At 52.9% G+C, this 11,344-nt stretch overlaps 1 protein-coding gene across 1 annotated transcript; it reads left to right on the forward strand.

Moving 5' to 3' along the window:
- Window positions 1-4,544: 4,544 nt before the first annotated feature.
- On the forward strand, window positions 4,545-10,800 carry KRT5 (keratin 5). The gene is given in 10 exon segments (XM_058558176.1): window positions 4,545-4,732; window positions 4,734-5,162; window positions 5,733-5,947; window positions 6,722-6,782; window positions 6,893-6,988; window positions 7,580-7,744; window positions 8,331-8,456; window positions 8,718-8,938; window positions 9,689-9,723; window positions 10,126-10,800. Coding segments are annotated over 10 exon segments (1,806 nt in total). The 5' UTR covers window positions 4,545-4,609; the 3' UTR covers window positions 10,461-10,800.
- The last annotated feature ends 544 nt before the right edge of the window (window positions 10,801-11,344 follow it).

Below are 11,344 nucleotides of genomic sequence, written 5' to 3' on the forward strand. Positions count from 1 at the left end.
AGTCCTATATAAGTTATTATATTATTAAAAAAATGAGATCACCTTCCATGGAAGGCAAAGCACAGAGGGTTTTGCTGTATATCCTTTTTTTAGTCCCTCTAACCAATTAAAGTATTTGTTGATTTCCAGCCCATAGTTTCTATCAACCGAGGGGATTTTCAGAGACTTTGGTATGTCATTGGCAAAACACTCTTCAAATGAGGGAAGAACATTCCCAGACCTGTAGGGACCTGTTGGCGGGAGGCTGAGAACTCTGTTCCGCGGCTCTCGCCCCACAAGTGCCAATCGCCTGCCGAATCTGAGGGGTGGGGGCCAGGCTGCTCCCCACGGCCCCCTGCATGTCTGCCCCACCCTTCCCCCCAACTCCAGCTGGAAATTACAATTCAGCTCTCACCTGGCCCCTCCTGTGAGCTCAGGCCCCTTTCCTTCTGCAACTGCAGACTGTGCTCATCTCCCAGCACCAGTGGGGGAACTGCCGGGAGAGGCGGGGCTGCGTGTCCAGGGTCCCAACAATTCCAGGGCTGGATTAGGACCAAGACACAGCCCAACGTGGGCCCATGAGCTTTTGTTCCTATGCTGTGACCCACAATGTGTGTGAAGGCCTTGTACAAGAAAAGTCACCTCCACTTGTCACCCAAATAATGGCAACAGGGCTGCTTCCAAAGCCCACTGGAGCCAAGGCTGAGTGGTTGCTTTACCTGTGGACATTTGCATTTCTACCCAGGCCTATTTTCAGTCGTGGGGTCTGAGGATCCTAGGAGGCTGGGTGGGGCTCCCAGTATCACAAGGTAGCCTCTGCCAGACATGGCCCAGTGCGGGAAGGGTGGTGTATCCAGCTCCCCAGGCCACAGAGGGGCCAGTTGCTCTATGCTCCTGCAACCCTGCGAATCCAGCTGAGATCAAAGCTGGGACCCAGAGGTGGGGAGGGGGCAGGATTCCCGCTGGCTTTGGGTGGAGGCAGGAATATTCTTCCCCCAGTTCCTCCCTGGGGCTAGGGCTCTAGGAGGAGTTGCTGGGGCTGGCCCACGGCTCCATCTGCCCCTCCCCATCCTGCAGAATCTGGCTCTGCGCTCCCAGATGGGCTGCCAACCATCACCCAGTGAAGAGGTGACTCACGCCTCAACTATCGCTCCCCACTTTTTGTGCTGAACACGCATGGGACAGAAGGTCTGCAAAGACGAGGACAATGCAGCTTTCTTTCCCTCCTGGGTGGGGACGTGGTGGCTGGGGCGGGGCATGGGGGCTACTAGTGGGCTCAGGATGGGGGTTACTAGTGGGCTCAGGATGGGGGTTGGGGGGAAAGGAGCAGAGGGAAGTCCAAGGAAGGAAGAGTCATGAACTCTGTCCTCAGAGGGCACCCAGGCTGAAGGAAACAAGAGACCTACCCTCTGGACATGTCGCCTGGGACAGAAGCAGGTGGACAGGACTCTGGGACTTGGCGTAGGGCTGGCAGGGGCCCCACACCCGATCTGGGGAAGGAGAAGAGGGAGATCGCCTTATGCCTGTCAGTTCCATCCAGAAAGTTTGCCGAGCACCTCCAGTGTGCAAGGCTGGGCTGAGTGTGCGGCCATGTGAAGGTGAGCAGACGTGTTCCTGAACCTTAGGGAGAGTACCATTTGGTGAGACCTCGAGGACGTGTGCAAACCATCTTCTATGAAATATACGTTCTGTTGACTGTGCTCTCTTCCACCCACCTTTTATCAAAGGCATCCAGATTGCCGGGGGGGCTCTGAGGAGAGTGCCCTGGGCTGGCATTCAGGATTTGCCTGATCCTTGCCCCATGGACACGTGGACCAATCCTACTCCCTGCCTGGTCTGGGAGGTCCCTGTTTAGGAAACGCTGCCCACGTTCCACGGCCCCACACACCTCTGTGAGAGAGGCCAGGGCAGTCGTCCTTGTCCCTCCTCTGCCAGGGACACCAGCAGGGCCAGCCCCAGCGGCTCACTTAGCCCTGCACTCCTCTTTTGCTGATGGGAAAAACGATGCCCAGAGAAGCCAAGTCACATGTCCTGCTGAGTCTTGGTAACTCCCTCTTCGGGGGCGTGGCAGAAAGCTCGGGTAGCTCTGTGTAATCCCTCTCTTCCTGCCACGGTGGGATTCCAGGCTGGGTGGGGCTCTCCCACACTGCAGTGGCACTGGTGCCTGGCTCCCCTACAGGGGCATCTCCACTATTTATGGCCGTCCAGGTCTGGCATTGTGGGAGGGGTGCCCTGCCTGCTGGGGGAGGGCTCCCACAAAGCTCGGACAGAGTGCCGCCTCCCCACCCCACACACACACCGCCTTGAGTCAGGCACCAAACACTCCTTGCCACAGTTACTCACCACCCACACATCTTTGGTCACTGGCATCTGAATCTGAGCTTGGCGCATTCTAGCCATTCTCAGACTGGCCAGAATGCATTCCTGTTTCACTGAGTCCTTCTCCTTCCACAACACTGCTGGGAGGAGGAGGAATGGGGAGAAGAGAATGTCCCAGTGTCTCAGGAGGGGTGGAGCTTCCCTGAGGGCAGTGGGGACCAAACCCAGGACCTCTGTGTGGGGGGGACGTACCCTGATGTCAATCTTTCAGTGAAGAGGGAAAGCTCGGGCTAAGAGTCCCTAGACACCTGCTTCAAGCTTGGATCTCTTCCATCGGGGGCTGAGGGTCCCCCAATATGTCTCAGGGCCCCTAAGACACTCACATCTGTTCCCTGAGAGGCATCAAAGTGTGAAATTGGTGAACTCAGTAAAATTCATCTCTGAATCGCAGGAATTCTTCCGGCAGGGAGATGACCTAAACCTCATGGCCCCAGACCTGGAAGGCCAACTCTGGCCATCGGTCTGTCTCTCTGGATTTCCCCATCCACTGCTTTCTCAGCAGCCCTCTGGGGGAGCAGTCACATCTCGGCTGATCCCCATGGGCTCAGGGTCATTTTCCCACAGCTGTGGCTCCCTCTGGCCAACTGCAGGCCCTGACTAGGGAGTCCTGATCCCAGTCTGAGTCTTCCTTTCTTTACTTTTGAGAACGTAGCCTCTCAGCCCTGAGGCTTCAAACCCACCCCCACCCCACCCCTACCTCCAGCCCCAGTGCAGGGGTGCCCCCACAGCTCTTAATGGCGTCCTACTCCCCGCTGCCTGGGAGCCTTGCTTCTGTTTTGAGGAGCCAGCCTACTTAGGTCTGCAGCCAAAAAGAAGCAATGCAATTTAGGACAGACACTTGCTAAAGTCTAACCAGAGCCCCTTTCCTCCATCTGGGGTGCCAGAGCCGACCTGGACAAGCTTTGCAGAGAGGCCTTACAGGGGTCCTCCCTAAAGCAACTATGGCAGATTGTTATGCCAGCTGCCCGGTCCCCCGAACCTGCTGTGGCAGGACAATCCATCGACTTAGAATCCCGTTTTCCATTCCCCTGGCCCTGAAGGAGACTTTGGGCTGGAGCCGAGAGAAAGCACAGCGGTTCCCGCTGCTTGGCACCGGGCGGTCCGCCGTTATAACAGGCCTGCAGATTCTCGACATGTTCCTGATGAGATTAGGAGCTCCTGCAGGTATGTGTTTGTGGCGGCCTTCAGCCTGTATCGACAGATACGATGACTCATTTCTTCCCTAGTGGAATCACTGAGGGCTTGCTGGAACACACCTGGGGGGCCGGAGGAGCCAGCAGAGCAGCTCCCCCTGCAGAGAGACGTGACTGCCAGGCCGAGTCCCAGGACTTTTTGTGAGGGTCCGCATTCGGCCCCTGGGTTTCCTCAGCCCCTGCAGACTCCTGCCCAGATCAAAGACCCAGGGCAAAGGTCAAATGCTGCAGAAACTGCAGAATCAGGAGAGCTGGGGAGACACAGGCCTGCCCTGCAGAGCAAAGTGGTAAATACTGGGAGCGGAGGGGGTCCCACATTCTGTTTCTGGAGCTTAGGGATTGGGGAGCCTTTCTCGTAGGAACTTGCAGGAGAATCTGCCCAGCGGGCTCTGGGATAACTGTGCCTCTCCCAGGAGAGGAAATTCTGCAGTAAGGGTGGAAGTCTATCTTCCCCTCTGGCACATAGCAGAGATGTCAGGCCACACAGTTGCCTTTCCAGGTGCAGGAATCCCTGTAGCAACCTCCTGCCTGTAAGAGTGAGAGAAGAAATCACTGTCAGTGGGGACTTGCTCTGCCCCCGTTCATGGACAGTCTGCACTGTGCTGGGTGGTTGACGATGTCCCTGGTCCTGTAAGGATCCCTTGGGACGTTGGCCAAATGTCCCCTTCCTTCCTGGCGTCCTTGGGCTGCTCCCAGCCCTGGGCCCCCATGGTGAAGATGGACTTGCTGGCAGCATAGCCAACTTGCTGCTAAGACATCAGTGCTGCAAGGCAGGGTTATTCCTACCTAAGAAGAGCCTGCCAGGAAGAAAGTGTTTGCACCCCACACCGCCGTGCAGGTGTGACGGTGAGCTCACAGCTGCCCCCCAGGCATGCCCAGCCCACTTAATCATTCACAGGTCGACAACTCTCCCGCCCAACCCAGCTCTAGAGGATAAAAGGGGGGATTGCAGCTCTCGGGTAACAGAGCCAGCTTCTGTGTCCTGCTGAGTTCTGTTCTCTCCAGCACCTTCCGACCCCTAGTGCCCGGTACTCTTGCTCCACCAGGAACAGGCCATTATGTCTCGCCAGTCGAGTGTGTCCTTCCGGACCGGGGGCAGCCGTAGCTTCAGCACCGCCTCGGCCGTCACCCCATCTGTCTCTCGCTCCAGTTTCACCACCGTGTCCCGGTCCGGGGGTGGCGGGTGGCGGCTTTGGCAGGGTCAGCCTTGGGGGTGCTTGTGGAGTGGGTGGCTATGGCAGCCGGAGCCTCTACAATCTGGGGGGCTCCAAGAGGATCTCCATCAGCGCTAGCGGCGGCAGCTTCAGGAACCGATTTGGGGCCGGTGCTGGAGGCGGCTTTGGCTTTGGCGGTGGAGCCGGGAGCGGATTTGGTTTTGGCGGTGGAGCTGGTGGTGGCTTTGGGCTCGGTGGCGGCGCTGGCTTCGGAGGTGGCTTTGGTGGCCCCGGCTTCCCCGTCTGTCCCCCTGGAGGCATCCAAGAGGTCACCGTCAACCAGAGTCTCCTGACTCCCCTCAACCTGCAAATCGACCCCGCCATCCAGCGGGTGAGGACCGAGGAGCGGGAGCAGATCAAGACCCTCAACAACAAGTTCGCCTCCTTCATCGACAAGGTGAGGCGTGACCCTTTGCGAAAAACCGCTCTGAGTGTGGGATAAATGCCAAAGGAAGTGGGAAGGGGGAGACTTTCTGACTTTGTGCAAATACCTCAGAGTCTGCAGTTATGTTTCTGTGTCCTGGATTGGTGGCCCACTTTCTTAACTAGACGGGCAGCTCAGAAGAGAGGTCTTATTTCTTCCCCTTCAGAGATTACCCCATAAGTGCTCTGTGATCACTGTTGTTGGACAAAGAGATGAAGGCTATGCTTCCTGTAACGGGACTGATTGCATAGAGAGGAAGATGAGTTCACGGGGCAGTAGCCTGAGTGCCTCGCAACCACTGTTGCACTGGGCCGCCCTCCGCCCAGCCGTGCCCACTGCTATCTGTGCCCTGGATAAGTGTCCTGTCTCCCCTAGAAGAGTGAGGTTAGGCGCCTCACTCTAGATCTCCCCTCCCAGGGCCCAGGGCCAGGCAGTGCACATGGAAAGGTTTAGGGGGAGCGCGTGAGCTGGGAGGAAAACTGGTGGATTAATCATTGAAACATGAAATCTGAGTGTCTCATTTTCAACCTCTGCCCCCTCCAGGTGCGCTTCCTGGAGCAGCAGAACAAGGTCCTGGACACCAAGTGGACCCTGCTCCAGGAGCAGGGCACCAAGACCGTGAGGCAGAACCTGGAGCCTTTGTTCGAGCAGTACATCAACAACCTCCGGAGACAGCTGGACGGTATCCTTGGGGAGAGAGGCCGCCTGGACTCCGAGCTGAGGAACATGCAGGACCTGGTGGAGGACTTCAAGAACAAGTGAGTTGGAGTGGAGTGGAGACAGGGGCAGGTGATATTTTCTTGGCACCAGCTGTGCTTCATCCCCAGACTACTGCTTATGCCTTCCCCACGGACTGGAAGCATGTAGCTTCCATGGACACCTAAAAAAAATCCAGGCCCATGTTTAGAATGTTCCAGCCCCAAGCTCAGTCCCTCTGCAAAGCACTTAGCCACCATCCAGAGCAGCAACCTCAGCGCCCTTGGTACCACCTGGTGAAATAAGCAGTCATGTAATCTTTGCCCTTTGGGGCTTTCCTCCCCAACACACTCAAAGTACACGGCATGGGCTTTTGATGGATTCCCGCAAAGCAGGAACTGACGACATAACCCAGCTTGGTAGCTCAAATCATTTCTTTAGTCCTTATGAACTAGCAGTTGGCCTGATAGTTTTTTGTTTGTTTTTTTAAAAGGCTGTGAAGCTGAAAAAAACAAAAAAAACTAGAGAAATTGACTAGATGTGGAGTTGGGGAGAAACAGCACGGGTTTTCTACAGGAATATTCTTGAAGCAACTGAATTATAGCAATAATAGAATGATTATCTGGTAGGCAGCTACAGAGAAAACAATCTCCTAACGGTTAAGGATCTTGCCCAGGGGCTCACCTACCAGTGCCCCCTCCCTCTCTGCCAATATGATGTAAGAAGCTCCTTCCCAGTGGGAAAGTAGGCTCACAGTTGACTTTATGCAATAAAGACCCCAGGCCTCACCTGGCTCTCACCCTCTGATAAGCACTTCCCATCATTTTTACCACCAGGTATGAAGATGAAATCAACAAGCGTACCACTGCTGAGAATGAGTTTGTGATGCTGAAGAAGGTGCGTGGGCAGGAGAGAACCTGTAGCCTGTGGCTATGCTCTCTTAAGGTGTTGTTCACTTAAGTCAGGGTGGAAATGGGGTGCAGTGCCAACCATCCCTGTTTCTCTAGGATGTGGATGCTGCCTACATGAACAAGGTAGAGCTAGAGGCCAAGGTCGACGCACTGATGGATGAGATCAACTTCATGAGGATGTTCTTTGAGGCGGTAAGAGATGCACCCTACTCAGGACCCAGAGAGATGGCCACTAGGATACCACCAGGAGGCTCCAGGATTAAGTGACTTTCCGTGGTTCCTAAACTGTGGACCATCTCTGTCTTTTCTATTCCTTTAGTACCACTCACACTTTATTACTTATAAAGCCAATCCTTTAAAAAGTCAAATTTAAAGCAAAAGACCTCTTCAGCAATCATTTCGCAGAGTGAGGTGTAGAGTGAGTTATTGGAGCACCGTAGACTTTTCCTGGCCACCTCCTCTTTCTGGAGTGCCATCCCCTCTCAGTTTTCCCCCAGCATGGCAGACCACACAACTGGATTCTTTTAAAATAAGTTATGACCCAAGAAGATTCAAGTCTGAGGAGTTACATGGTAGGGGTTTCCTGGAGGTTCAGAGTTGTTAAGGTTTTTTTTTTAATAGATTTAGTAATGATTTGAATTATTTAGTAACTTATCTAGATTTTTTATGTAGGTGGATATTACTTTTTTTCTCAAAGTGATATACTACAATGAGTGGAAGATTTGAATGGACCTGACATTAAATAACACAGAATCAGATAACTGACTTCAAATTTCCCTGCAGGAGCTGTCCCAGATGCAGACACACGTCTCAGACACATCTGTCATCCTCTCCATGGACAACAACCGCAGCCTGGACCTGGACAGCATCATTGCCGAGGTCAAGGCCCAGTACGAGGAGATCGCCAACCGCAGCCGGACGGAGGCCGAGTCCTGGTACCAGACCAAGGTGGGTGCTGTGGCGAATGTGTCCTGAGTGAGGGATGGACATGTGTCTAGGACTCCAGGCCATGACAAAATGCTAAGGATGGGGCTCCTGAAACCTGCTGAGGCCTCTTGGGTTGAGTTATGGGAACGGTCATGTATGCATTTGCCACATAAATTCAAGAACCTTAAGGAGAATCTCACACCAGTGTCTCTAGGGAAGCAAAGGCACTAAAGAGGAAATTATCTAAGATCAGGTCTACCTTGATAAAGCCAAAACCAGCCCCTGGCCCCAGATAACTACGTGTCACGTGTTGCTTAACGATGGGGATACGTTCTGAGAAATGCATTGTTAGGCGATTTCGTCATTGTGTGAACATCATAGAGTGTACTTACACAAACCTACATGGTATAGCCTGCCACACACCTAGGCTATATGGTACTAATCTTAAGGGACCAACGTCGTATACGCCTGTTGTTGACCAAAACGTCGTTATGTGGTGCATGACTATATACCACTTGCCACCTCTTGGTAGCGCCTGCCTGTGAACTTGGGAAAGTGTTTCCATCCTCATATAAACAAAATCTTTCCTCTTTTCTGGTGGCATCAGTACGAGGAGCTGCAGCAGACAGCTGGCCGGCACGGCGATGATCTTCGCAACACCAAGCATGAGATCTCCGAGATGAACCGGATGATCCAGAGGCTGAGAGCCGAGATCGACAATGTCAAGAAGCAGGTAGGGAGAGGATGAAAGAAGGCAAGGAAGGGGCCTGAGCTCTCAAAGGGAGACCTATTTTGTTTTGTTTTGTTTTACTTTTTCTGAACACACACATGCATACACACGAAGAGCTGGAACAAGTACCAGTGTTTCAACGTTTTACCATCCATAATGACCAGGACAAGTGTACTGGCTTCTCTCCAGAATCTCAGCAAGAGACACTTCAGGCCCAGCTCAGCTACTCAAGTGTCCCCACTCTTCCTTACTTTCCCTCTGTAGTGCGCCAACCTGCAGGCCGCCATTGCTGATGCTGAGCAGCGCGGCGAACTGGCCCTCAAGGATGCCAGGAACAAGCTGGCTGAGCTGGAGGATGCCCTGCAGAAGGCCAAGCAGGACATGGCCCGGCTGCTGAGGGAGTACCAGGAGCTGATGAACACCAAGCTGGCCCTGGACGTGGAGATCGCCACCTACAGGAAGCTGCTGGAGGGCGAGGAGTGCAGGTGGGCAACATGGCTGACGTCACAAGGCTGGGATGGCCTCGCATTTGGTCAAGTGGAGCTTCTTCTCCACTACAGGGTGTAAAACACACACACAGGTGGCCACTAGCTTGTGCATGATAATCATCCATCATTAATCTGATTTCAGTCTGACACCTGGACAGCTGACCTACACAGTGTGGTCCCAACTCACTTTTCTGACCCTATTCCCACCAGTGTTCTTGGGTGTTGCCTCTCCTTCAAACAACTAAGCAACTCAACGACATCTTCCCCATTCTTCAAGGACCTCTTCCTTCAGGAAGCCTCTCATGATTACTCCAGCTGAGTGAAATTCACCTGCTTTTGGATTCTCAAACTGTTCCATTTTCTTTGATCTTCTGACACTGCCCACTGTCTGCTTTCTGTTAGAAGTGTTTCTGTCCATGCCAAATCCTCTCACAGAGTGTAAGTTCCTACAAGGTGAAAACTGCTTCATACATATTCATAGTTCCCTCAGCCTCTTATGCTTTCCATGTAATGGGTGAAGGAGAATATGATTTATAATCTTCCTTTGATAATCTGTTTCTAGGTCAAGTCCTCTTCCTTGGGAAGTCCCTCCAGAGAGTCATCTCTTTCTCTAATTTAAGCCGTTTTTTCCCCGCATGCAGGCTCCTTGTTTATAGAACAAGCTCTAAACATGACTGTGGGAGTTATTCACATAGACGAATGCTGTCTTTGGGGAGTTTTTAACTATTTCAATTGTTTCCCTTTCAGACTGAGTGGAGAAGGAGTTGGACCAGTCAACATTTGTAAGTAACTTTGAACAGACATTAACAATGATGATAGCATGGGGAGTTTGGTGCCAACTCAGAATCCTGCTGTTTCTAGACACTCCCATCTCAATACACGGTTCCTCAATATGCTTAGTGAGCAACAGGTGGTGGAAAGGAAAGAACAGACTGAGACACGAAGCAACGTGGCTCATGTCTTATCTCTTGAAGGGGAGGCCCTGTATCTTACACATCTTGCACCCTGACCCCTGCCTTGCCCCTACCCCTCCACGAACGAAATGTCTTAGATCTTCTGGGCCCCATTTGCTACTCTGTAAAAGGGGCCAGGTACAGTGCCAACACTAGCAGGATCAAATAGATTGGACGTGTGGGATCTATCTGAGAGACTGTCTCACCACGTTCTCCCTCCTTTCTCTGCAGCTGTCGTCACAAACACAGTCTCCTCTGCCTACGGCGGTGGCAGTGGCTTTGGCGGCGGCCTTGGTGGAGGTCTTGGTGGCGGCCTCGGGGGAGGTCTTGGCGGCGGCCTCGGGGGAGGTCTTGGCGGCGGCCTCGGGGGAGGTAGCGGCGGAGGCTACTACTCCAGCAGCAGTGGCGGCGTTGGCCTAGGCAGTGGGCTCAGTGTGGGGGGCTCTGGCTTCAGTGCCGGCAGTGGCCGAGGCCTGGGGGTGGGCCTTGGCGGTAGTGGGGGAAGCAGCTCCAGCGTCAAATTTGTGTCCACCACCTCCTCCTCCCGGAAGAGCTTCAAGAGCTAAGAGCCTGGAGGTCACTGCCTCCCAGTGCAGCAACCCCGCCATGGGGACCGCCTCTTCAGGGTGGTTGCCCAAGCCAAGTTTTCTCTTTTTCTGGAGTGTAGGCTAGACCAATCCTATTGCAGAACCACATTCTTTGGTTCCTGGCAGGGCCCAATCCCCAGTTTCTAGTTTTCCGTTACGCGATTCTCTGTTCTGCTTCAAATCAACCTTTAGGTTTCTATAGTGTGGTCCTGGGTGACAGAAGAATCTAAGGTTTTCCAGTATCTAAACCATCAAAACAGTCCCCACCCCAATCTCAAATTTTGTTCTGGTTCTGACTACCTCCAGAGTGTGTTCAATAAAATGCTTTTATAATATAAGCTGTTGTGCAGAATTGTTTTTTCAAGGTCTACTACCAGCCTGGAGGCCCCCTGCAGGTCGATCTAGATGTGATTGGTTCCTTTGATGATTCAATGGAAGAATGGAATGACCTTGAAGGGAAAGTGGCCATCATGGGTGGTGCAGAGATGCCAGGAGGCATCTGATGAAAGCCTCTAGAATGAAGGCTAAGCCTCTAGAATGAAGGAGTCTCTGGAGGGCATGAATGGGAGTGTCCATTGTATTGCAATTTGGACACATTGTAGAGTGTTTTGTTGGAGAGGGGCTCCATTCAACGTGGGCGGATTTGCAAATAACAGCATAAATGGGTTCAAGTAAAATTTGTAAATAAGGAATACATTGCCTTCAGAACCCAAAAAGGCCTACAGGATGTTGGACCTGTTCTGATATTGTGGGTGTGAGAGGATCAATAGCTGTTTCTTAACAGTGTCAAGGATGGAGTGGCCCTTGGATTACCAAATAATTTCAGGAATTTAACTGAAGCGGCAGGAACTTGCACTGTGTGT

This window comes from Diceros bicornis, chromosome 17 (assembly GCF_020826845.1).
Source record: "Diceros bicornis minor isolate mBicDic1 chromosome 17, mDicBic1.mat.cur, whole genome shotgun sequence".
Classification (NCBI taxonomy): Eukaryota; Metazoa; Chordata; class Mammalia; order Perissodactyla; family Rhinocerotidae; genus Diceros; species Diceros bicornis.